Raw genomic sequence first — 26,137 nt, 5'->3', positions numbered from 1 at the left:
CTGGAATGCAGACTGTGATTGTTTGTGACATTTTAATGTCTAGAAATGAAACTAATTAAAGTTAAAGTTGAAAACGTTACACTTCCTGCTGAGAGAGAAAGCGCAGCTGAATTTGTTGTCTCGGGTAATTTAAGAAAGCTTAAACAAATGCAGTAAAGTATTAGGAGTGGCCTGTACTTAATATGTGGCAGACTAAATCAAACACCAACTGTTATTTCAGTGTTAAAAGAAATGCCAAGATTTCCTTTTTTCATTGTGGTCTAATTCAGTTATCTTTACTGCAGTGATCATGATAGGAACAATGGCCTTCTATATGTCAGAAATAGTAAGAGAGAAAATGAGACTTCATAGTGATATGTTTCATGTAATTACCTTATCTAACAAGATTATCAGATTTCCCATTGATGACCATTTATTTACTTATTAAACTATTATTAAATATCACTATGAAACTAGTATTTAAGTATTAAAGTTGATTCTAAGATAGAAACTCTTAAACTGCCTTTCATTGTAAATCAAAACAGTTTTAAAGACCTGTGAAGTTAAGATATTTTCCATAAAGTTCAAAACACTTAATCATGTCAGTCATGGGACTGCAGGTCACTTGACAGCCCTCCCAACAAACTCAACGTCTTTCATTAAGAGATAAGCTGTGATTTAATAAACCTGCCTTGTTACACCATGCAACATGCCACTCTTAAAAAAAAAAAACATGGTATAAAGGGACATAAAATGATGCATTTATACAGATTTTAACTCTAAATTAGAGTGTAGTTTCCTAACAAAGATTCTCTTAATCTGAATGGTGCCATTCTCTGCCGGACGGTTAGCCTTTGCAGCTGTAAAAGCACGGCTGTCACAATTAGGCTAACAGCCTTATTGAATCATAAGTATTGGACTGTGGAGATTCTTGGAATATCAAGAGAAAGCAGAGGAGATTTACCTTCAGATCTCTGCAGCTGGGCCGGCTGAGGAAGCTGGGAAAGCCTGGACAAAGCTGATCGGAAACTGACTTCAAGTCAGAGAGACAGAGACTTCAGCAGGTCTCTTGAGTTGAAGATAAAGGCAGCTGGTTTGCTCTAGGAAATAACGAAAAAGAGGAGACGCTGAAAGCTGAAGAAGAGTATTTTCCCCCCTGAGACAGAAGCGGAGTCAGTAATGTCGAAGCTGGTTTGCCCTCTGCTCCTCCTTTGTTTACTTCCAGCTGTGGGTAAGTGTGAGGCTGCATCTAACAATTATTTTTGTTTACGGATTAATCGGCCGATTATTTTCTCGATTGATCGTTTGCTCTAGAAAACATTAAAAAAGTGTCCATCATGATATCCAACAACAACAACAACAACTCCAAACAAAAACATTTAATGTAGTATAACGCAAAACCACTTTAAAGCCACTTGAGGTTGTAACCAACATGTCTGCATTTCAGTTCCCCTCTTCTGTTACACGTGTGTGTTCCCGGCCATCTCGCCTCTGGACTGCATCAGATTCCCCCTCAAGTGTCCACCGGGGCAGGTCTGTCTGTCCAGCAGAGCTGTGGGCCAGAAAGGTGAGGGCGCCTCATGTCACTGAGCGAGATGTAAATGAATCAAAACTGAGAAAAAGAACCGAGAAAGGCAGCTCCAGGCACGGGGAGGGGAGATGAGTCAGTGCGGGCTGTTTTGTGAGCGAGTCTTTCCCAAACCGAATCTTTCTGGTGAACTTGTTGATTTTCAGGAGACTTCCGCGTGGTGTTGTATGAGAAGAGCTGCATCCTGCCCGCCATGTGTGGACTCACTGGTGAAAAATACACCATGGGGCTCAACTTCACCTTCACCAATGAATGCTGCAACACACACCTGTGCAACGGAGCTGCAAAGCCTGCTGGCCCCTACTGGACCGGCACATTGCTCACACTACTTCTCTCGTACTCAGTTTGGTGAATAGAAAAAAATATTACAGCATTATGGAAGAGAACTAGTCTGGCGTGCATGAAGCGGAGATGCCTCTCCTGCCCTCTAATGGACTGACAGTGTACTCAACGTGTTTTAGTGATGCACTAACCTGTGCTTTGTTTTACCATGAGTGTGAATTCATATTTCCCTCTGACTACTGCTACCAACATCTAAAGACGTCGAGAGCTGTTTTTGGAGGGGTCAGTGGAGATTAGTGTAACACATGTTTAGTTTTTGCTCCCGTGACGTGATCATTTTATACAAATGGTGATATTTACCTATATCCACCTCATCAGTCACGGTTGGCCCAGACTGCTTTACAATTTGTATGCAAATATGTACTACGTGTCGCAGAGTAGGCAGCAGTCGCAGAGTTCAGTATGAGGAGATGAGGTCGTTTTCAGTGATTCAAACAAATGAAATCAAATGGTGCTTTAGCTGCATACGTGTGACCACATCACTTCAGGATTATGTGAACACTCCAAAAGTGATGGAAGTGGCAGATTATATCGATAATGATGGAGAGGAGATTATTATATGAAAAAAATATGTGCAAATAGGAGAAATATTGTTACCTAAACCCTGAATGAATTGTTCACACACCGTATACAAACAGCCTTATCTTTAAGCTGGCCCACAGAATGAGGGGCACGTACCGACACGTCCTCAAACTCTCATGTGAGCCGTGTTAAATTTGAGCATGACTCACATGACCGTAGGCCACCGCTCATGAGCACAGACACAACAGTGTCATTATGTTGCACGCCTGCAATGTGGGAGCATTACCATGCTGTTTGTTGGTCGTTTTATTTATGTGGCAGAATTGAATGAGAACTATTGTTTGGACCTGACGTTTTCATGTAATTGTGTAAAAGTATTTTTTTTGTATGTTTGCTCTGTGCAGTCATGTTCAAGTCAAAAGTCAACTAACTTAGCAACTAACCAACTAACTGTAAAGTAGCCGATCTTTAAAGAATCCAATAAACCAGAATAAACTTTTACACGTAATGTGTTTATATACATCTGAGCAGAAGTTAACTTTATTTTAGTATTTACTCATTTATATAATTGAATGCCCTTTAACCCTTTGTCACAGGCTTTCACTGGTGCTACACATGACATTAATCTTTGCCAGTGGTTGAAAGAACATTTACTCAAGTGCTGTACTTTTGAGGTGCTTGAACCTGAGTATCTTCATTTTCTGCTGTTCTATGCTTCCACTTCGAGGGAAACATTGTCCTTTGTTACCCCACTCCACTCCACCGCCACATGTTTTACAACTTTAGTGACTTTACACATTCAGATCATCAATGCAAAACATAAATCAACACATTAATTATGATGCATTACTACAGGTTAAACTAGACTTCACAAGCTATACAGCAGTATATGAAGTAATCTGCAACTTTAAAGTCATGTACATATAGATGCATCAATAATTGTGATCCAGTCATAATATACATTATTCAGTCCTTTAAGTATTGGTACTATAAGTATATTTTGATGCTGATACTTTCAAGTTAATTCATTTCATTTAAGGAAAAGTACCTCTCCACCACTGATTACAGCTCCGTTCACCTAAATGGAGAGCAGCCATCTCTGGTGTTTCCTGAAAATGGTCTGTGCAGTAAAACTCAATCAGGCCACTTGTTGTGTTGTAGCTGTGCAGCTGACAGAGCAGAGCTGGGTGCACGTGAACATCACACCTGTGAGGAGAAACCTGCTTTGCCTCAAGGCACCAGCGAGAGGCGCCATTTTGTTTCTGCCTGCGTCCTTTTCACCAGCAGGTGCTGCTGATTTGGCTCCAACTGAGGAGACCACCATCAGTGATTGGACTCTGAAGTTTTCATTCTGAATCTTAAAATACGAGTTAAACTTGTTGCTAAGCTGAGCCAGAGCTCCGGGCATGGTTTACCTTTCTCTGGTCTTCGTGCTGCCGCTGTTGTCCTCCACCGGCGGAGGGTCAGTACCGAGCTTTGAGGCTTTCCAACCAACAGCCCAGGTGATGACTAAAGTTTCCCGCAGACAAACTACGACTCTCCCGCCGCCTTTCCTCCACCTCCCCATGTTTGTGGACTCGAGGCTGCCGCTCGTGGACAAGGAGCGTCTCTCTCCGGCCAGAGGCACCGGGCAGGAGCCTATACCGGAGTCCGTCCGCGGAGTGCTGCTCCCGGTTCGGCCCGCCGCCGGCCCGCTCAGAGCTTCGGGTGTTTCCGTGAGGACTTCGTGCAGGAGGAACAAGATGCTGGTTGAGGTGCAGCGGAGCATCCTGGGCGCCGGGGAGCCACAGCCTCGGCTCCAACTGGGGGCGTGCCGGGCCTCTAAATCTACGAGGGACTACATCTACTTTGAATATGACATTGGCATGTGTGGAACCAAAAGCACGGTGAGCCTCCCAGCATGGCTGTCAGCCCTCCCTTTGGTCCAAACTAATACACCTCACCGTCTCTCGTCCACGACTTTCCCTCTAGCGCCACCACGAGGCTGACAGTTGTGGGTTTGAGGGAAGTGTCTCAACTTGAGCCGTTTTGACGATCATTTAAGTCATTTTCAAGCAAAACTGCCAAAAAAAAAAAAATCAGTTTCAGGCTCTCATGTGAGCTACATTGCTTTTCTTGATCTCACATTATAGTCAGTGTAATATTACTAACGTTGGGACTTGGCAAAAGAAAATATTTGATCAAGTCACTTTAGGCTTTTGGACATTGAGATGGGCATTTTCTTATTCTCCCCCTAATGTTGTATAGACCAAAAAAATAATCCATAACTATGACTGACACATGTAGCCCTACTGTCCATGACTATTGGATGGATTACCATGAATTTTGGCGCACATTAATTTCCCCCTGAGGATAAACAGACTTTTCATGCAGCACCATCATCAGGTCAAAGTTTCACCTTGTCCCCAATATTTAGGATTGTAACTAAATACAGCCGAAGCTAATGACACAGATGTAGACTCTTTTAAGCAAATAGTTTCTTTGCAGATCAGTAATAACCAGGTGGTCTATTCAAACATCCTACATTATGACCCACCGAGGGTCCAAGGACCAATCAGGCGAGCTGTGCCCTTCGCCCTGCCGGTTACATGTTACTATAACAGGTACGACCAGACCAGAATTCGTACTGCACCAAGTTCTTTATGAAAGATTATTTAAAAATCTTGACAATGTATTTAACTGTTTAGGTACCAATACTCCTACAAAATCGGCTACATACCGAAGATGAGGATGCGCAAGGTCTTCAAACCACTGAACAGAGCAAAAGTCATTCTGACTCCACGAAATGGTAAAACCTGAAAATATATTTATTACTACCAGCACCCACCTCATCACACCACCACCTAAAAAAGAAGTCAATCGAAAAACCTATTATTTTGCATTACTTAGTTCCTGTGGCCAATGACAGCATGAAATATTTCTGTAATTAAAAGTGTAAAAGTGATTAAAGGTTTCTGTATAAATTTAGGATCTAACATTTTATTCAGTATCATGTGTCTCAGTTCTTGAATGTCACCACAAAACTATTTTAAAATCACCACGTGCTCGTATTTGACTTTAGGAAAGCTAGAAGCGTCTTTTCAAGTGAATCTGGAGGCTGCTGCCGTTGCTGTTGTCTCACTGTCTGACCCGTCTGTCTTTCAGCTCAGTGGGAGCGGCTTTCTCCGTCAGATCATTACGTGCTGGGGAAGCCCATGTACTTTCAGGCCGAGGCTCCGTCCATGTCCCGAGACAAAAGGCTGTACCTGCACTCGTGTTACGTGACTCCCGAGACGTCCCACGCGTCCACGCCTCAGTTTCCAGTCGTGAAAAACTTTGGGTGATGAACACCTCACTCTCACACAAAAAAAGGAAGATCTGAAGTATAAACCAACTAGCATAAGTTTTATGGTCAGGATTTCTCTCCCTCTGATAAAGGTGTATGGTTGAAAGCAAGCACAAGCACTCCAGATTCCTCCCATACAAAAACAATGCTGTGAGATTCTCTGTGGATGCCTTCTTGTTCAGGGGGATTACAGGCCGGGTGAGCAGAGATGCTTTCCTTTTTTTACTGTTTCTGGTGGAGGTCTTTTGTTAGAAATTGCCATGCTTAAAGACTGTAGAGCATTAACTTACGGAGGATCTTGGACTCTGATCTCCTGTAGCAGCTTAACATGCACTGCACCATGTCTGTGGGCAGTTCTGTGCCCACACCTACAACCAAGTCCTGCAACTACGACGCAAAAGCGAGAAGGTACAGTTTTTGGGGTTTTTTTTTCCATAAAGAAATTGAAGCTCAAACATTCTGTATAATTCTTGGCACAAAATGGATGAACTCTCATCACTGTTTTTTTTTTTCAGATGGGTTGAGCTCTATGGAGAAGACTCGGTGTGCACCTGCTGCGACTCCAACTGCAGCTCCTTTTCAGGAACTCGCTGTGAGAGTCACAATGTTTTTACTGCTTTTTATGCAATTTTGAGAAACATATGTGACCTGTAAACTGGAGTATTTTTTAATAGTGAGTTTGCACTGCAAAATTTGAAACAATTTGTATTCTAATATTAAAAACTCAACATTTCTAGCGTCTAAAGTAATCAGCACCAGGTCGTGGAGGATACAGCCTGAAGTGAAACCCACCACAACCCCAAAGAGGAAGACGCTCTCCACCACCACCGCAGCAACACACAAACCAGTGATGACCAGAGAGGTGACTGACTGGTGGACGACTTCACAGCCCGAAGCGATTAGAGCGTCTCTGATGGGTCAAGTGAAGGAGTCGAAGTGGCTGTCGGGAGGCGGAGGAGTGAAGTGGGTTGACGTGGAAGAGAGGCAGGTGAAGGGCTCAGCTGTTGTTGAGGAGGAGGAGGAGGAGGTCACAGGACCTCACACAATATTTGAAGAAATCTTTGCTTTTGACAAATAAAGTTGGCGTTTGTATGTACAGTGATAAGTTCAGTCTGGGTGGCTCATTACATGATTCCTAACAAGCTCACAGCAATAATCTAGTGGTTTGTGTTAATGTTCTTTTTTTATGCAATTGTCTGTTACACGGTTGAAAAAGTTACTAATGGTGCAGCTGGATTGCCTTCATGTGTCACTCACAATGTTGAATCTATATCAATCTTCTCATTTAACTCTTGGCAAGAAAGCAAAAAAGCACATCTCAAAGTTCTCTAAATGTTGAACTATTCCTTTAGCAAAGTCCAAACTTGTCAAACAGTTCAAAAAGTTTTTATCCAGAACCTATAAATGATAAAATTCACAGGAGTTCATTTTCAGGTATAAGCATCATTTATTTGCTTTACATCATAAGTAAATGTTATTTTGCTACACGACAGTCATTCTGTACAACTTTTCTTTTACAAATGTCAGGTCATGAATGTGATAACTGCAGTTTCAACCTATGAAGAAAAAACAGTTAGAAAACCGTTACATTACTCAAACAGTAAAGGTTATGACTGTTTTTTTACAATAGGCACTATCAAACAAAGTACTTACAAAAAAAAAAAAAACTTGGTTTCAATACATTGTGTCATCAGTATATTCATGAAATTCTTGGCAAAATACAATACCAACCCTTTCCATTCAGAAGAGTTAGTTTACCCTTATGTTTTGTCCATTTCTAAGGAGGAATGCAACAAAGACAAAATCTTAATGCCTTTATAAAAATGAACCATAGCGTCATACCACCATCATTTCAGACGGGTCAGCGCGGGTGCATCCTGGATGGTGTGTGTGTGTGTGTTTTCTCGCACGTTTGGGTTCCTCTCTCATGTCGTCCTGCTCAGGTGTGAGCTGCGTCGTCCTCAGTAGTACGAGCTCAGGTGGGAGTGAGTGGCTGGATGTCTGGTCATGGCTGACCCAGGATAGATGGGGCTGTTGGGTGAGTTCCAGTACGTTGTCGGAGGGCCGAAAAAGTTGCCGGGGGAGACGGGCATAGGTGCAGGGTGGCCACCCATGAAGTTCATTTTGGGCTGGTGGCTGTGGTAAGGCTGGACGTAGGACATCTCAGTCTGGTACTTAACAATCCCTCCTTCCGCTGCGTGATTTTGGTGTGCCTGCGAGATGCCTTGGAAGTCAAATTTGTAGGCGTAGCGCTTCCCGTGCACCTTAGTCATGATGTTCTTGTCGTAGTAGTAGCGCAGGGCGCGGCTCAGCTTGTCGTAGTTCATGTTGGGCTTGCTCTTGCGCTCACCCCAGCGCTTTGCCACCTCGTCCGGGTCGGTCATCTTGAACTCGCCGTTGGTGCCCTCCCAGGTGATGATGCCAGAGTTGTTGCTGTCGGACAGCAGCTCCAGCAGGAACTGCCACAGCTGGATCTGCCCTGAACCTGGGAGGAGAAATGAGAAGGAAGACTTAAGGAATCGGGTACTGACTTCCTTGGTTGGTCACACAAAGCAAGACAGAAAATGTACACAGTCGCCAGTAGTAGCTGTGTGAAATGTTTGTGTCTGTGCATCTTTACTTTCTTTCATTATCGAGGATTTAATCGTCCATGTGTAAATATCAAGCCATGAGCATCAGGTATCCTTTAGCAATAGAATTTTGAATAAATACAAAAGCATCCAGTTATTTCAGGCCCTTGGACAGCTCCTCAATTTTTCTCATAACAAAGAACTAATGAATTTTGTTGTGGACGGGTTTCTTTCCCATTGGTATTAGGACACATATCTAACATCCCAGTCAGCTTGTATTTTTCCACCAAATTTGACCTTTTCACTGTGTGGCTTGGAGGAAGTCACAGACATCGGGGCAGAAACCTACCCACAGGCCTGTGAGCGCTGGGGTCAGGGAGCTTGTATGGACTTTGTTTGCCTGTTCGGTTCTTGGATGAGCTGAGGGCTTGGCCTTCTGTGAGGAAACAGCAGGGCAAACAGTCATTTTGGTGAGAGGGAAGCCAGATTTCGTCTGTGTAAGCGTGATGCAATTCTGCCGACACAACAGGTGTTGCTCGATGCTTACTCCATTTTGGAAAGTGAGTGCGTGTGTGCCAGCCCTTGCTTGCTTTTTTTTCTAATGTTGCCAAAGCAGACAGTGTAAAGGCCTCATTTGTGTCATCTTTGTTGGTTTATCTTGTTTCGGTTCAGACTCTTACCTGGGTTGGCTAGTCGACTGCTAATGGGCCCTAATGTCTGATACGGGTCTGTAAAGGAGAAAAACCTTATTATTTTCACACCATCTTTCTTGCAGATGTTACTTTCTTAATATCCCCACCCCCCCCTTATATTCCATCTTTAGTGCCCTCAGGATTTGCTCAAACACCTTTTGCATGTTGTTTGACATCACATGCATCAGGATTCAGCAGCTGCTGTTGATGCTGTCGACCAGTCAGAAACATTCAGAGATCTACTGTGGATTACTTTCGTCCATGCTTGTCCACCACTATAATCAATAGCAACTATTGGACGGATCGCCACGAAATTTTCGACAGACGCTCATGTTCCCCAGATAGTGAATCCTAATGACTTTGGTGATGCTCTGACTTTTTTGAATGAAAATTTTTGGGATGAAGCGATCCTTTCAAGATGAATCGTAACAACTCCGTCGACCCCTCAACTTTTTATCTAACGCCATCATTTCAAAAAAATGTCACCTTGTCCATTACTTTGGTTTATGACTAAATACCACCAAGCTAGACACGTTCCCAGTGCCCACTAAGAGGGGACTGCCAAGCATCAGCATATGAGCATTGTCAGTGTGACCATATTGGCATGCTGTAAGTGATGTTAGCATTCAGCTCAAAGCACTGCTGCCCATAACTATGGACTGTCAGAGCTGCTAGCACGGCTGTGTCTCCTACCACACACATGATGGGGGGGGGGAAATATTCATACCTTGCACAATTCTCGGAGCAGGCTCTGTAACTCTTGTGCTGTGTTGGTGCTCCATGGAGGGACCTACAAATAAAACAGAAAAAGACCCGTGTGAAATTGTTTTAGAGCACCTTGGCAGTCGAGTGGTTACAGCACGTAGTCACCGGTTTTAGAAATGCACCTTTGTCACTTCCCTCTCTCTCCTCTTTCCTATTTATCTTCACCGTCTCTGTCCAATGAAGGTAAAAACCACCAAGAAATAATAAAAAATAATAATCTTTTTATCCTCAGATGTGGCCTAGCTTGTAATTTACAAAGAGCCCATTTCTGCACGATACCGCTAGTTGTTCATGGATGAAGAGTTTGTCGTGATCATGGGTTTCTTATCATCCTCAGTTTTTGTTGTCATACCTTTCGGCACTGCAGTCATGGTGTTTGCCGGCCAGCTGTTCCTGCGGCTGATCTCATCAAAACTGCTTTCTGCACACACAAGAAGAACAAGGATGAGGCCAGACATTGACAGACACGTGGTGTAAAAGGGCTTTGAAGTGGACAGCTCAGCGATAGTGGGAAGGAAGTCAGTAAATGGAGACCAAGACAATAAGAGTTTGGAGGTCTGAAGATGACCCACAGTTTCTTGGGCAAGCATTCTTTTGTTCAGGCCACCCCTGTCGCCACAAGATTGTGAATTGTGTCCCAGGAGCAGGACTCATACCCCCAATTTCCTGCGCCGGTGCAGCTGTTTCCTGTCTGAAACTGGCTGTTGAGTTTTCGAGTCAATGAGGCCAGCGATGTGCCATGGAACCTTTTTAGACTCTTTAAACTATGCAATACGGTTCTGAAACTTAGCACATTATTTTTGAATCCCCAAGTTATTCAAGCACTTTGATCTTTTCTGATGAGCCTGGATTTTGAGTTTTGAGCTTGAGACAAATGTGGACAATATGACTGATGGGAAATGGTGGCAAGTGAAATGAGAAATACTAATACTAGATAGTGTTGCATTTAGAAAAAAATCTTTATGATGTATTTGAATCATTCAGAGTAAAACCTTAAGTCATAATGGGATAAAAACGTTGGGCAGTTATGTGTAATGTGTCATCTAAAGAATAAAAGTACTAATACAGCGATGTAAAAATACTCCATTAAAAGTAAAGGTCCTGCATTCTATCACATCCTTAGTAAAAGTACAAAAGTGTTATTAAGTACATAAATATAAGTTTAAGTATAAAAGTGTTTTTTTCTTTTTTTACAAACTTTTTTTTACATTTTGCTGCAAGTCTGTAGTTTAGTTCAGCCTAGAGCTCAGGTCCTGGCAAATGTTTAAAGGATGGGACAGAAGAAAAAGCTTCAGTTACACAATTTTGTGTTCATTTTTTGGACTTTTCTCTCATCTGTGCTTTTATGTGTGAAACACTGAATAATGCTATTTTTTAGCAAACAAACAAGCAAAACAAAACAATTGCACAAACCTCTCAAGTGCAGTATCTTTAGTAGAAAATAGAGTTTTCATGGACCCATCGCTTGTGGCAAGAAGCTGATTGAGAAATTAGGTTTTCATGGCCTTTAATGAAAAGGAGGTGATAGAGGAGAGTGGGTGATCTCACCTGTTTTCACCTGTAGTCTGGGTTGTTGTGGTGGTGTGTTGTTGGTGGGAGTTGTGGAGTATGAGAATGTGGGGCTACCTGAAGCAGAGACCAAAAAAAGCCAATATTATGTTCTCTTATGATAGATACAATGACAATCAGTCATGCCGCACTGGAATTTGAATGCCAAGAATAGTGTTTTGAAATAAAGGACAGACATCAGAGACATTGACAGACTAGTGAGGCGTTGATTCGACTCAACTTCCAATGACTAAGTTTGTGTTGTCGCTGTAGTACTGGATCATGTTATATGGTAGCATGTTGCAGTCATCAGAGCTTGGTGACTGCCATCGTTAGCTGAATTTATTTATTTAACTGTAGTTTTTACAGTCACAGTTATGTAATGCAGCAAGTCTCCGAAATCATGACGACATATCGTGTATCAAATACAGGAAACCTGCATTAGCCAAGAGGAACAGTGGCCACAACCCCTTCGTGGTCACACACTGAAGACAGCGAAATCAGGTAATAACACAACAAACCTCAGCCTTAGATAGCGTCATGTTCTTCCAGCCTCAACAGAAAACATAACGAGGACCTCATAAGATGCTGTGCTGAAAGGGGTTTGTGTTATTTTGTCCATATCCTCAATCCTTAGTACTTGGATGGAATTTGGTAGTCATGAATCAAATTTTGAAATAAAGGAGAGCGACCAATGAAACGCCCGTTGAAAAATTCACCAACTTCACCTGCAGACATAAGGGCTGATTTTTCAATAACCAGTTATTTTTCTGAGCAATAGACTCATATAATCTATAGTGTATATAATTGTCAGAAAGTATTTTAAGAGGCCAAAGTTACATTTTCATTTTTTCTAAGCAACAGTCCAAACTTCCACAACATTGTTATTACTATAATTATTATTATCATTCTTTTTTTATCAAGAGAAGAGAAAAGTAGCAAATCCTCACTTTTGGCCTTTTTGCTTAATCAACTAATTGTATAGTTTATCATCAAACAAGCCACTTGTCGCCTAATTGCTGAATCGCATCAGCTCGACATATTTCACAGTGTCTGATTCATTTCTGATCCTGTTTACATGCAGGTAAAAACACTTGGGGCCTCGGAACAATGAGAACCTTTTTACACAGTCGAAACCAAACAATGTCACACAGCTGGAGAGAGACATGTTTCAGACATGAGGCGAGCCTTACTCTGCCGGAGGTAATTGAGGTGTGAGAGCAGGATGTCTGCGTTGTAGGCCGACGTGAGACGCATCATGTCCTCCCTGGTCATCTTGCACAGGGCCTTGCCATCCAGCGCTTGGAAGAGCAGGACGTCCACCTCCTCCAGGACGTACTCCTTAATGGCCCAGTCAAGCCACTGGCGCACATGGTCCTGTGTCCAAACCTCAGGATCTGGCAACAGAAGCACAGAAATGATCAGAGAAGACTCCAGAAACACTTGTTGTAGTCCTCGTTTTGTTGGAGGACTTCTTTTATTTTCATTTTTTAAAGGTAAATGATCTTTTAGCTAGATATAGTTTGTGCATACTATCTGGACCAGGGGTGTCCAAACTACGGCAGGAAATTCTAAAAATGTATTGTAACACGGCCCACACATGGAATCTGCGCTGGACTGTGTTGTACTTCTTAGTCTCACCACTAGGTGGAGTAACGGTCTTGAACGAGGCAGCTTCTCTATAAAATGAGTAATAGAAGAAGAAATGTGCTACAGGTGACCCAAAATGGCAGAATTAAGGAAACGTAAGAGAGCAAGTGAGAGTAGAAAGTTTGAGACGTGGTGTGCGATGAGAGCACAGCTGATAACTAATGAAGATCACTTTTACATTACGGAGGAGCTGCTTGATGTTAGCAGTCTAAAGAGCACCACGACGGGTGAGGATGTTCTTGAAGCTGTGCCAGGTTCAGTTGGCATGATGGGACTTAAATGGGACGAGCTGTGTGGAGGTACGATGGATGGAGCTCCAGCTGGGACAGGCGAGCGCAAAGGAATCTACGGTGTCCGCGGAGGGTCAAGAAAGTGGAGATTCGAGCACCAGGGCTCTAGCACAGACTATTACAAGCTTCCCTCTCTGATGCTGGTGCGGGGGGGCTAGCTGGCTAAGTCGTGGCTCTGTGCTGCAGTAGTTTTATTCCCTGAGATCAGTAATGGACCAGTGTTGAAGAGAGAAGGAGCTCTTCATGAGCTCAGTGATCCTCTCTCTGTTTTTAGTGGATCTCACTGATCACCTGAATAAGAGCCTACAAGACAAAGACCAGCTTGTACCACAACTAATAAATGAAAGCCCACTAATGGAAAAGATGTATACATGATATATACATCACCTCTAGTGGATTAAAGTTAGTAATATAGGTGCCTTCTAGTGAGTGGCCCAGCCCTTTGGATGTTTTTCTGTATGTGGCCCTCAGTGAAAAAAGTTTGGACACCCCTGATCTGGACCTTTAGATTGAAATGGCTGAAGTTCTCCCTGTCAAGAAGGCACATAAACAGGATGTTGTCGAAGTCACACCACAGCTAGTCCAACATGCAGCTTGAAGTAATCGAGCGCAAACTTTAAAAATGGAAAAATATTTGCATATTCACACATTCTGGATTTTTCAATGAGGGATTAAGTGTAATTGTAAGACTGAACTTTTTTGTGAGTTTTATTTTCCTTGTATATGAGACACACATTTTTTTAATAAAATGTCTGGACGGGATATTTATGACACCATCTGTCATACTCCCAATACCGAATCTGACACCTGAGGTGCTTCCCTGCTTCATTTTGTTGGATGAAAACATGTAATGTTTTTTTTAGCTATTTGTGTTTTGGACGTATTATCCGGTCTTTTACCTAAAGGATGGAGGGAGGAGCGTCGTACAGAAGAGCTCATGATGTGTTTTTAAAATGTGCTGAATAACACCGGAAACTACCACCATGAGCAGCGGCTGTGATGCTTGTAATTTTGATACTGGTTTTGAAACGGGTGGTGGGTCGGGTACAACCATTGTGAAAACAGATGTGAGCTTTAGTCAAACTCAAACCGTGGTTACCAGTTCCTACTTTTTTGATGTGTGTGCTGTTTTAAATAGCTGTTTGCTCTCATTTGTTGTCTTGCAGCACCTACTTGCAGGGCCCTTTAAAGTCTTAGGAGGCCTTGAATTTGTTCTTTAAGATTTAAGGCCACCACATCAAATGGACAAACACATTTTAAAGGTACTTATTAAAACATGACATGACCACCACCTGCTCTCAGTGTAGTGTCCCTGAAGGTAACAGGATTCAAGATGTAAACAAATAATTAGAGATGATGCTACGCTGCCCCAGAGGTCTTCAGGGACGATGAGAAGTGTGATTTATGTTAGCGGTGGTTTTTACAATAATTAAAAATCCACAATCCACTACTATTTCTAGGCACCAGGACTGGGCAATAACATTTTATTGTATATTGCTTTATTATTTTATACATTTCTGTTGTTTAATGAAGGATTTCAAGCATTACAATCAAAAGCTAACAATTATTTGGAAAAAATGATTATTATTAATTAGGTTTTGTTTTAGTGTTTTTTGTCTTGTGTGCATAACAGTGCAATAACAGTTTATTGCGTTAAATATTTTGTTTACATTTCAGTATTGGGAAAAATATCCATTTAAAAAATATATTTCCCAGTTTGAACATAAGGACATTACATTATCTATGAGTTCTTTGAAAGATCTTAAAAAGCATTAAATGTGAATATACTCCAGTTTGAGAGAGCAGCTGTAAAGCCTCCAATCATTGAAGCATTTAACGCTGTCATCCTACCTTAACTTCAAGCTTCTAAAAACACCTTGAAATAAACATTTTGCTGTGACCTATATGACATGTGGCCTATATGAATTACAAATTATATACCATTAATTTGCAACAGCAAATATGTTTTGTTAGAAACACAGTGATGCCCAGATTAGATTTTCTTTTATCAACTTAATTATCTTCTTTACATTCTCTGCTCTTGTAATACAATACCTGTGCATGGCAACTAAAGCATGATTCATGTTTTTATGGTTATGTCAAGGTGATTGACAGAAATAAGTTACAGGAAAGATCCTATTGCTAGTGTATAAATAATCAGAATTGCAAATCACAAATGCTTATTTTAGAACTCTATAATATGAGAAGATGTTACTTTAATTTATAGTAAATCTGAAACACCATATTACTTTTGTCCAGGCATGTAATGAAACTTTTTTAACCATATTTTGTACAGTTGTATCATATCCTAAGAATCTGAAATTGGTTACGCTTTTGATAATGGGTCATTTTTGGTTGAAGCTGATCTTAATATATCGGCACAGGACTAAAATATATCCTTAGTTTGATTCAGGAAGGCAAGCTCACTTCCAGTAGCAAACAATGACTTTGAATTGCCCGTAATATTAGGCAGTAGCCTTAGTGGCCCCACCCTCAGGTCCTGATTGTCCTTGGTTAACACATGCTACTGTGATGCAACATCCGTGCATTATGAAGCAGAGTAACTTGGTGCTGGTGACTCATTGATGAAACTCGTTGGATTCCACAAAGCTGAATTTTAAATCGCCCACGGCACCCATCAGGAGAACGTCTGAAGAGGGATCCCTCCCAAGACTGACTCACTGAAACGTGCACATGAACAACTGCTCAGAAGCGCTCACGTGACGAGTCTCAAAGGACCACAGCGATAGGGAAGAGAGCAAAGGCGAGAAAGTGAAGTAAGTCATCAGGTTAGTTTTTAGATGGTCGGGCCAGTGATTCATAGCTGGGATGAAACAGACTGAACACAGCAGGGTGTCCGAACCTCGGCAATGACTGCTTGGGATAGTAGTGAGACATAACGTTACTCCATGTTGTATAGCAGTGATTTTCCACTGCAAATAAGTATTTATTTGCAGTGGAAATATTGCAGTATTTATTTATTGCAGTATAAATAAATAAATAAAGTTTACATACATAGTTTACAACATATTGCTCACCTGAAACACGCAGGCATCAGCAGTGCTGACATTAAGGCTCTGTAACTTTGTAACTGGCAACATTTGAACTCAATAACTCAACTATTTAGGGATTTTTACCTCAAATGCCTATAAAGCAATGACACATCCTTCCTCTTCCTCACGTTCATATGAACAACTGAAGGTTATTTTGCTGTATATCTTCCACGTTTTAAAGGATAAATTCAACATTAAGACTTAATAACTTCCTCCAACAGTTGGGCATTGCAGTCTTTAAAAACTGTTACTCAAACAGGAGTAAATAATGCATTTTCTGGGGACTATTTTCTGCTGGGGAATAACAATAACAGGTTAGTGAGTATTTACAGCAGTAGTACAGTATATGTGGGACTCAAATATAAGGGACTCAAAATAACAGAGTGTATATCAGGCTTTGGATATACACACAATACTTTTTCAATTTGGGCTTTTCATGGGATTTGTTGACAGTAAACTGGAGCATTGGCAATTTTGGCCCTGGAGACATTTAACAGTTTAACATTTGGGCTTAGAAAAATCCAAAGCCCTTATCAGTCATGATAAGCAGGATGATCAAAAATGAAAATGGCCAAATGTTAGTAGTAGCAGCAGCAGGGGTAGCAGTAGCGGTGGTGGTGGTTTGGAGAAGAAGGGTTAGATACACAAACCCAGGCTGTGTCCATCCCTGATTCAGTTATTTATATTGCACAACACTAGTGTGCCAGCTCTTGGGAAACTGTCTTATGACAACGGTCTTGTGTGAGGATGGAGGGTGACTGAGGGTGAGCGCCAGCTCGTGTAAGTGACTCGGCTCACCTGCCGGCACGATGACCCTCTTCTCCTCTGTGGCGCTGCTGGGTGGGGTGGCCGTCTGGGGGCTGACGCGAGGCTCCGGGTACGAGGCCTGGTACACCATCGGGGCCCCGTCGCTCATGTGTCTGGAGCGCTTGGTGACACTGCAGTCCACCGGTGACTCACGGCTAGAACAGGCAAAACATTAAGGTCACGCTTTTCCTCGCAGCCTGGAAAAGTGCTGGAGGAGTTATTTGATCATTGAAATATCTTATAATTCTTGTTATTCTGTGTCCAACCACTTCCATTTATTTAGCTTTAAGAGCTGATTCTTTAACTTGTGTTTCTAGTGAGTTCTCTTGTTTTTGCTGTTCTCTTTGGGTCAACTGCTATTGCTTTTAATTGTGCTTTATAAATGAATTATATTGGATTGGATTGAAAATGTACAGTATCAGTAAGTACAGTAGCTGAGTAAATGTTGTTTGTTACTTTCCATCAGCTAAAATCAAAATACCAAAATTACCATATTTGTCAGTGGTAGAAGACAACAAAAGACACCAGGCTGCATTTGTTACGTGAACAATAAACATTTTTAGGGTCTGGAAAAACCCAGAATGTTGACATGGACCGTAACAAAGCTACAGTCACATAATCCGGGAACCTGTGCTCCTGTGTGGCCCCGGCCTGTCCTGACTCACCTGGTTCCATTGACGTGTTCGCCTCTTTTGCCAGGATTTTGTGCCGCTGACCCCACCCACTCCGGCTCGGGGGTCTCTGGACTCTGCTTGGAGGCCTGGCTGAACACACCGGGCGACGTCATCTCAGTCTTCATGTGCATGGCCGGAGTGTAGGGCGGCTCGAATATGGGCTGATCCTCACTCACCACGGACAGCGCTTCCTGTCCAACAGAGCCACAGCGGTCAGTGTCGGCCATTAATGTGCCGGGTCACAACCTGTGGAGACTTTTTCCACACACAGACTCCGTTTATTCCACCTCAGCAAACATGAGCAGAAGTGATGATAATAATGATGATAATAACAGACTTTAAAGATTGGAGCGTTTCTAACGTTGTAAATGAAAGCTGAACAGAAAAAGAGTTTCCCTTCACAGTTCAGACTGGATCCTGATAAAGAGAAAATGTACTCACAAAGCACCTCAGCCCTTATGAGAGCTCCTGCACTGTTACAGTGAAGAGGAGGATGCTAAATAGGCTAAAGGTTTCTTAAGCAGACGACAAGATGGCAGAAAGACAAAGAGGTAGGAGAGAGCGAGTGAATAACACGCTACAGATTAGATCGTGCAGGGATGATGTTTGTGGTTGATCTCATTAGAGATGCACTCACATCTCCCAGCCAACGCAGTAACGTCAGAAATTCAAATGATCACAAGACTGAAATGCAACAGTGCAGCAGTGATGACTTGGGTCTGTGGCAAGCAGGGTAGGTAGGAATAGATTACATGTAATCACAATTATGTAATCAGATTACCAAAAATAAACTATAACTATGATCAGGCAAGATTACATTTTTAAAAACTACAAATAGATTACAGTTACATTGCCAAGGATTAACTGATTACGTGTTTGACTGCATCTTTAAAAATGGAAATTTTAAAACGATGAGCATTTTTCACGATAACCAGAGCTACGAACTCCTGAAAGCATGTCTGACATATGGGGTTTCAATGACAACAGGCGAACAGCAGCTACAGAAATAGATCTGTTTTGTCGTTTTGAGTTGACCTGTGAATGCTGAACGTGCAAATCGCATTTAAATGAGAAAATGTGTATTTGTGGAAGTCAAATGTGCGGCTGCTTCCATTTTTGTTTTTGTTTGATTTAGAAGCGATCCAAAGCCACTCAGAAATAGCCATGTCATTAATATCTGTTAACTGACAATATTTCATATTTCAGTAATCTGACAAAATTGGTCACAACCTTCCATTTTCGTCCATTAATATCGAATAGATAAAGTACTAAAATGACCTACTTGGTAAATAAACTGAACCAACTGAATATAACAGCTATCAGCGTGTAAAGAGACAATTGCACCAGCAGGCCTGTAGGCTTCAACAGAGATGTCCTTTACATAAACTGATATTCATAATTACCCCATGTCCTAATTGAGATTAAAGTCTATGATTAAGACGGTTGATTTCGCTGTCCATTATCAGTAAATATTTAGTTCTATTTTACTTACTTACATCTTATGGAACTTGGCAGTTAATCAACAAAATCAATAATCATAGTTTGCAAAGGTTATAGCAAAAAAAAATGAAAGGCAATCATATCTCCTTTTGTCAGATCTGCTTAAAATAGCTAATAAAACACAACCACAACCATTAGCTTGAAAATGTTAAAAAGACCCAATGAAAGGGTTAGAAAATTAAAATGACCTATGTGCCTACCTCCATCACCAAATGTATTTATGTATCTATATCTAATATGTAGATGTACATAATGATCTGTTGTTCCTACTTTTGTGGATATGAATGTGTTCTCGTTCTCTTTTATTTTATTTTCTTGATTTAATTCTCGGTGGATGCGCTTGACTTTCCTTTTGCAGTGCTCTTGAATTCGTCCCCGTCCCCTATGGGGCTTTAGTGGCGTGCGAACAGGTACTTGAACTGTAGATTCTGACGTTTGATTTGGATCATTTCGCCTTCACTTCTCTCCCACCTCTGGCTTTTCCTAGCTCCTCTTCTTTTCTAGTCTCCAAACTATCGCTTAAAATTCAGTGGCGTAGCCCTGAGACTGATTAAAACTTTGAATCTATGTGAAATGGAAACAAGAGAAACAGGAGCTCATACAAACCACTTAGAAAATGTCTTCTTATCTTAAAGAACATCAGTAACCTTAACCACATTTATATTTTGTCGTTAGGATTAGGGTTGAGGGTGGGGGGGGTGGTGGGGGTGTCAAGGTGGAGTCTAATTGAGATTACAGTCTTCCTGTATTCAGCACCTATAGCGAGGCCTCAAAACCACCCCGAGATGGCAATTTGATCCCACGTACTCAGGAGGGCAGAAAGTGGACCTGTTGTTCTGTCTGCTGCTCAAATGAAGCGCGTGCTCGTGCGATGAGGCCACGGCAGCCCGAGTGGGTGCAAGTGCGTGTTTGTTTAGAGGAGCTGAGCATTGTCTTTGGGCCTTGTACGTCAGTGCCGTGCTTTTTCAGTGGCCTACAGGAAACCTGGCCGCCATGTGCAGAGGAACCTTTTGGCACAGGCCAAGGGACAGGAAATGGTGGAGGAGGGGGGCACAGTGTAAAAATGTGGGTCATTTTAAAGCTGGAAAACAACCCTAAAGGCCTTTGGTCAGGGGAGGAGAGGGGGTCGGGTTCACTGGACAGCAAGAAGAGTATAGCCTTGATTGAAGTGCCGCCTTCGCATTGTGTTTTTTCTTCTCTTTTTTTTTAGCTCAATTGTTGCCTGCGCATTGTGAACCACATCTTAATGCATGGCACACAGTTTGGCATTTCCTCAAGGATGCAGACAACCTGATACTGTGAGTCAGTGTGTGAGATTTCAGCAGCCTGTTGCTGCAGCTTGGAACATTTGCTGCTGTGTAACGGATAAAGCAAGCGTGGGCAAAAGGTTTTAGTTTGAGAGAACCCGCGCACGTTTAATAATGAATGATACTAGTCGCTCACGATTTAAAGACACGGGCGGTAACTATCATGTTGCAAACGAAAAGATTTAAAATACTTTCTTAACCCTGGAAGCAGCGTAAGCACAGATGCTATCTTTTTCATTTCATGCATTCGCCTTGCTTGTTAAAACCCAGAGTCCAGCAGAAGTACAGACAGTTAAGCTGGAGGTTTGGATGTGTTATGCTAGTAACAGCTAACATAGATGAGCGGCGGAGCTACAGAGCTCTGCAAGCTCGCTTCTGTCTCGCTCCACGCCTCCGGATTGGTTTTCATGTTCTAGCTCGTAGTTTTCAGACCAACTAGCTGAGGGTGACTCAAGTGACATCACTTGAGGCAGTTCATCAGCTCTCACGCAGTTCCCTCTGTGGCCACAAAACACTTTCCATGTGCTAATCTGTGGAGCTCCCCTTTCAGTGTTGGGTTAATAGAAACATATAATGTTATGTTGTAAAGTAAGGACTCTAAATGAAGTATGTAGGTGATCGATATCTAATTTGTTATGTTAAATGTTAACTAAAAGCGAAGATTTTTTTTAGAGATGTGTTCAAAAACTGATTTGCAGGAGTTCATAATATCCAGCACAGCTTTCTTTTGACTGTTTCTTCTTCAGCTGATTGCTTTGTTTTACTTCTGTTGCCTTGTCCCCTTTCCCCCAGTCTTCCTCTCGCACACTGAGTGCCTCCCGAGGCCCTTTTTCTCTGTGCAGAAGTGAAACAGGCGGCTGAAGGGCTCCGGGCAGCAGATTCTCATGGAAAGACGTGATAGTGGGTAGTTGTGCGCCACGGTTGAAGACGATTTTGGAGTGTTTTTGGTGCTCAGCGCTCAAACTGTTGATATTATCGTGACGGGCCCTTCACATTGAGTTTTCAGGGCAGTACATTCAGTGACAAGCTCATGCTTTCACAACCACAAACACGCACTCCCGCTCTTTCTTTATCTTCCCCTTGCGCTCTCTCCTTCTCTTTCTCTCCCTCCTCTGCACACTGATACAAATATATAAGTGTGGCCTGACCGCTAATGCCACAACTGACTTCCTGTTCAATGTGTTTCAGCTTGTTGCTCAGTGACACAAAACAACTTTTGAAAACATGACCTTCTTTAAAGGCTGGTTCTGCCGTGTGCCTCTGTGTCCTAAAATTTACACCGCTTGTGCTCATTGATAGTAAACTCTTCACCCTCTTCACCTGCTGTCAGAGCACAAACATGAAGTCCGTCGTGGAAACTTTCCGCTGTGGCTTTAAGTCAGCAGCTTTGCGGTTGCATCATGCAGTCTTACCCAAACCCATAGCTCAGAGCGTGATCACAGGCTGTTTACGACATGGATGCTCACACTTTTTACGTCTTCATGATAAACCATTTTAGATTAACGGTTTAACTGCAGGAAAAGAGAAAAACTAAGAACCATCATGCACCATCACGTTGGACTTGTGCTTCCTAAGCTGAGATGCAATTGAATAGCTCCGGTTTCAGTTTCTACCTTTTTAAAGTATGATTATTACTATTTTTATTGCCATAGTGTTATTATTATTAATTATTAGACCTGTTATGAATCAGACATGGAGGATGTTGGTACTGTTTTTAAAAAAAACAGGGACTTGAGAGTAAAAAAAGATCATGTGAAGTGACTTTTCTTGTTATATATCATTTTGTACTTAATGTATTCAGAACAGCAGCCTGAGTGGCTCATTTTCACTCAAGTCATCATAATTAGCCTTTCAGTATTTTCTTTACATTGCCAGGCTGGAGTGCCCTTTGGGGGCCACATCTGTTAACTGGGGCTGCATCGAGCCATTATTTTCATTATTGATTCATCTGCAGATTATTTTCTCATCTCATATTTTTCATCGCTTGGTTTGTAAAGCATGGCAAAAAAGTGGAAAACACGCATGAATGAAATAATCCTCCAGAGGCCAAGGTGACGTGCTTTGCAAGTGCTTTGTTTTGTCGAACCAACGGTCAGAAAAACAAAGACACTCAAGCTGTGGAAAAGCAGCCAATTCTCTCATTTGAGAACCTCAAACCATTAAATTCTCATCTGTTTGGGTGAAAAATGACTTCAATGACTTATTGATCATCGAGGTATTTGCAGATTAATTTGCTGTTGATCAGCTAATCAGTTAATCAACTAATTGTTTCAGCCCCAACCTATCGCAGGATGAATCTGAGGGATGGCAAAAAGATTAATATAGTAGAGCAGGGAAAAAAAACACACTCCTGCTGCACAAAATGTTCTTTTTTTTTTTTTTTAGATTTTCTAATCTTTGTCCCAATGTTTGCTTGAACTGGTCCCAACAGGTAAATGTATGAAGACAGCGATCTGTTCAAAGGGGTCACAAGCCAACAGGCTTTGGAGCCACTGCCCTAAACTCTAACCAGGGATGTGGTTAACAGCTACTTTCTCACATGCACCAGTTTTTGGTTTATTTTGAATGTCAGTTTTTGAGACACCTGTGAATTTCTAATGAATTCAATTAGCTGATGTGGTGACATACTTCTACCCCACTGCACCCTCATAAATCATCCTCATCTGAAAACATTTTGCTTTGCACCGGACTGATGACTTTATGTGTCATTTCCTATAGATTTGAGAGACAGACACAGTCTTAATAATAGCACCGCACAGGATTTCTAATAATGAATCTTTTAAAAATGAGAAACTTCATGATTTGTGGGTTGCTGCCACATTCCTCACTGTCTTGTTTGTAGAAATAAAATTGTTTTAAGGTGCTACTGAGCTCCTGTTTACATTTGGGGCTACCACAAATGGCTTCCAGATACTTATATGTTCTAATAACCAGGTTTCAGGATATTAAGGATATGAATAAGGACTGACAAACGGCACAGTCGCTGCAAAACAAGGTGTAGCCTACAATAACAGGCCAGAGATGAAGTTGTGCAAAGGCGCAGTCCTCTGTGTGCGCCATATCTGAAGCAAGCGGCAGAAAGCAGAAGTAAAAGTTAAAGCAAGCTGATTTTGCAAAGGCCCGAGCAGCTGCTTACTTCTGCGACACAAACAACGATGCGGTTTTCACAGGTCGGAGCCTGGCAGCACGCAGGGCCCTGCAGGCCGCGCACGGAGAGCCAGGTCCGGGTCTCCTGCACTGCCCCCCCCACCCCACCCGGGGCCTGTGTGAGCGGACAGTGGAGAGTTAAAACATTAGAAACGCCTCACTTTGTCCACTGCGTTTCTTCCTGGTGAGGCTTTGTTGCCTTTTCGATGTGTTTTTTTTTTCTCGTCCACGAAGCAGGAAATGTGTGCGGAAAGTCTGAGGTTTGAGACAGGAAGCCTGCTGAGTTCAGATAACGACACCTGACAAGCGCTCCCTTTTTGCAGCTATAAATTATACTTAAAATAACCTCATACACACAACCCGCTGCGACAAGCGCAAGAGAAGAATTATGAGAAATAATCATCTTGCTTTTAGTAAAGAAGACTTCTGTATTTGCGCTGAGTCAACATTTAAACAGCAAAGCAATATATATATATATATATATGTGTGTGTGTGTGTGTATATATTTAAATACGGATGAAACTCGTTTTCTCGCTCGATTTTCGTTTCAGGGTGGCCTCATTTTCCTGCAATAGCCCTTTAATCACTCACCTCTTTACGCTACAACGAAAAAATGAAACTTTACGGGCCAAAATGCGTCGATATAGCCTACACTTCAATATTTTAAAGACACGGAACAAAAGAGAAATTAGTGGAATTAGTTCCTCAATCTACCTCTCAGGCCTTTTTCTCAAACGCCTTTTTAAAAATATATATATATATATATATATATATATATATTTTACAATTAACTGAAAACGCCTTTAATGGGTTGGAACATCAAGTCATTCGTTATGATAAATCTTTTTTATTTTTTTTTTAAATCCTAAATGTAGGATTATCCGTATTAATGTTGCGCGGAAATGAGAGAGGCTGTTCACAAGGCTGCGAGAGCATTTTACTGCAGGAATAAAAAGAAAAATAAAAGCCTACAGGCCAGTGTTGCATGTTGGACGCCCATTGGTTTAAAGATAACGCGACTTTGTATATTTGTGGTCCTTCACATCAGATAATTACATGTTTGCCTTTTCCCTCCTCGCGTAATAATCACTTTCCAGCGTTAATTTCATGAAAAATGCCTTTTCGGGTTGAATTTCCTGACACGAAGGCCTTTATTTCTGCAACTCTCGGACAGTTAGAAATAAATTGAGACAGTGGGGACAAACGTGTGTAGCTGTAATGGTATGAAATGTGAAATACCAGTCATCTGATGGAAATGGATCCCTCCTGCTCTTTAAAAAGGGACTCTCGCTGTATCCTCGTCGATCCACGGCGCCATCGGGGACACCTGCCTTGTGCGCACCAGCGAAGTCCTGCATCCCTTCATTAACTTATTCTCCGTTAAAGAAAAAGAAGTCTCTCAACCTGGTAAATGTTCGTTAATGTCCCTCCCCGGGCCTTTTTTCGCTGTTGTTTTGGACACTGGGGGTGAGCTCGATTAAACGCAGCAATTAGATTAATTAAAAAAAAAAAAAAAAAAACCCGAAACGCGCGCTTTTGGAGATCCTCTTTTACGCGTGTGAGCGGCCACCAATTAGTGTTTTTATCTGAGTGTAAAGATGTAGTGGTTAGTTGTGTTATTATAGAGCCGACATACAACCACGAACGGGAAGGAAGAGGAAATTTTGTACAAGAAGGAAAGAGTGGGGAGCTCGCATCACCGTCTCGACTCTCTCACTCAGCAGACTCCGGACTGGTGTGGGTGTCATTTTCACCGCCAGCAGCAGCAGCAGCCTTAAAAACAGTTCAAACTCCTACCTTTATCGTACAGTCCATTGCAGCAGCCTCGCAGTCTTTGTCATTTAGTCGTTTTTGTAGATGTTCCAGCTAATTTTGCCTTCTAAGTTAACCGCACTTCAATGCATGCAGGGGTGCATTGGCTCTATGTCGCAAACCATTGCACTTACAATTTTTTGCTCGCAGACCATAACCGGATGGCAGGTTTTTTTTCACCCCCCCTCCCCCCCCCCCCCTCCCTCTCTCTCTCTCTCTCTCTCTCTCTCTCTCTCTCTCTCTCTCTCTCTCTCTCTCTCTCTAAATTGGGAAGTGAAGTCACTGTTAACACTGAAAGCCTCTTCTCATGAAACCATTGCTTGGAAGGAAAAAACAAAAGAAAAAGCCAGGGCATATAAACTCACAATCCTTCACCTAAAAGTAACAGATTTTGCAATAGTTTTACCACAGTGGAGATGAAAAGGAAACCCTGACTAACAAATGCCACAAAAAAAAAATGAAAATGGCTTTTGTGGTCAAAAGATTTAGTAAAAATCTCCTCAAAAAGTGTGCCCTTATAGAGGTGCCATGCCAAGTGACCAGGCACTAGGATATTCACAGGCGCT

The 26,137-nt window shown here is 42.0% G+C and overlaps 3 protein-coding genes across 5 annotated transcripts; 2 read left to right on the top strand and 1 right to left on the bottom strand.

Annotated features, from left to right (window-relative positions):
• The first annotated feature begins 1,100 nt into the window (after positions 1–1,100).
• lypc (ly6 domain containing, pigment cell) lies at positions 1,101–1,951 on the top strand. The gene is made up of 3 exons (XM_070836110.1): positions 1,101–1,210; positions 1,427–1,546; positions 1,714–1,951. Exons 1-3 carry the CDS (start codon positions 1,159–1,161, stop codon positions 1,917–1,919), a joined length of 378 nt encoding a protein of 125 aa, XP_070692211.1. The 5' UTR covers positions 1,101–1,158; the 3' UTR covers positions 1,920–1,951.
• A 1,886-nt stretch (positions 1,952–3,837) lies between these two features.
• On the top strand, positions 3,838–6,834 carry zp3d.2 (zona pellucida glycoprotein 3d tandem duplicate 2). Its single transcript, XM_070834896.1, has 8 exons — positions 3,838–4,317; positions 4,919–5,034; positions 5,119–5,219; positions 5,576–5,750; positions 5,849–5,954; positions 6,076–6,164; positions 6,272–6,348; positions 6,494–6,834. The coding sequence occupies exons 1-8, from the start codon at positions 3,838–3,840 to the stop codon at positions 6,832–6,834; spliced, it is 1,485 nt and encodes a 494-aa protein (XP_070690997.1).
• A 359-nt stretch (positions 6,835–7,193) lies between these two features.
• Positions 7,194–25,677, bottom strand: fli1rs (Fli-1 proto-oncogene, ETS transcription factor-related sequence). Of its 3 annotated transcripts, none has more exons than XM_070835321.1 (10): positions 25,557–25,677; positions 17,797–17,996; positions 17,123–17,286; positions 12,525–12,728; positions 11,332–11,409; positions 10,136–10,204; positions 9,746–9,808; positions 9,007–9,054; positions 8,676–8,762; positions 7,194–8,241 (listed from the first exon to the last, which is right to left on the bottom strand). In XM_070835321.1, exons 1-10 carry the CDS (start codon positions 25,572–25,574, stop codon positions 7,718–7,720), a joined length of 1,455 nt encoding a protein of 484 aa, XP_070691422.1. In that variant the 5' UTR covers positions 25,575–25,677; the 3' UTR covers positions 7,194–7,717. The 3 variants fall into 3 exon arrangements, with proteins under 3 accessions (XP_070691422.1, XP_070691423.1, XP_070691425.1); XM_070835322.1 differs by lacking the exon at positions 25,557–25,677 and adding an exon at positions 24,999–25,127; XM_070835324.1 differs by lacking the exon at positions 8,676–8,762.
• Positions 25,678–26,137: the final 460 nt, after the last annotated feature.

The sequence above is a fragment of the Pempheris klunzingeri genome, chromosome 8 (genome assembly GCF_042242105.1).
Source record: "Pempheris klunzingeri isolate RE-2024b chromosome 8, fPemKlu1.hap1, whole genome shotgun sequence".
NCBI classification, from domain to species: Eukaryota; Metazoa; Chordata; class Actinopteri; order Acropomatiformes; family Pempheridae; genus Pempheris; species Pempheris klunzingeri.
Note: the sequence above shows the minus strand (reverse complement) of the source record. Positions and strands in the feature narration are given on the sequence as shown.

Coding starts and splice junctions, on each gene's coding strand:
- lypc (XM_070836110.1), top strand. CDS start 1,159: ATGTCGAAGCTGGTTTGCCCTCTGCTCCTCCTTTGTTTACTTCCAGCT. Junction 1,211..1,426: donor TTGTTTACTTCCAGCTGTGG/GTAAGTGTGAGG, acceptor TCTGCATTTCAG/TTCCCCTCTTCTGTTACACG. Junction 1,547..1,713: donor CAGAGCTGTGGGCCAGAAAG/GTGAGGGCGCCT, acceptor GTTGATTTTCAG/GAGACTTCCGCGTGGTGTTG.
- zp3d.2 (XM_070834896.1), top strand. CDS start 3,838: ATGGTTTACCTTTCTCTGGTCTTCGTGCTGCCGCTGTTGTCCTCCACC. Junction 5,955..6,075: donor TCAGGGGGATTACAGGCCGG/GTGAGCAGAGAT, acceptor GATCTCCTGTAG/CAGCTTAACATGCACTGCAC. Junction 6,165..6,271: donor TACGACGCAAAAGCGAGAAG/GTACAGTTTTTG, acceptor TTTTTTTTTCAG/ATGGGTTGAGCTCTATGGAG.
- fli1rs (XM_070835321.1), bottom strand. Junction 12,729..17,122: donor GAGGGTCATCGTGCCGGCAG/GTGAGCCGAGTC, acceptor TTCTGTTGCCAG/ATCCTGAGGTTTGGACACAG. Junction 11,410..12,524: donor CCTCAATTACCTCCGGCAGA/GTAAGGCTCGCC, acceptor TCTCTGCTTCAG/GTAGCCCCACATTCTCATAC.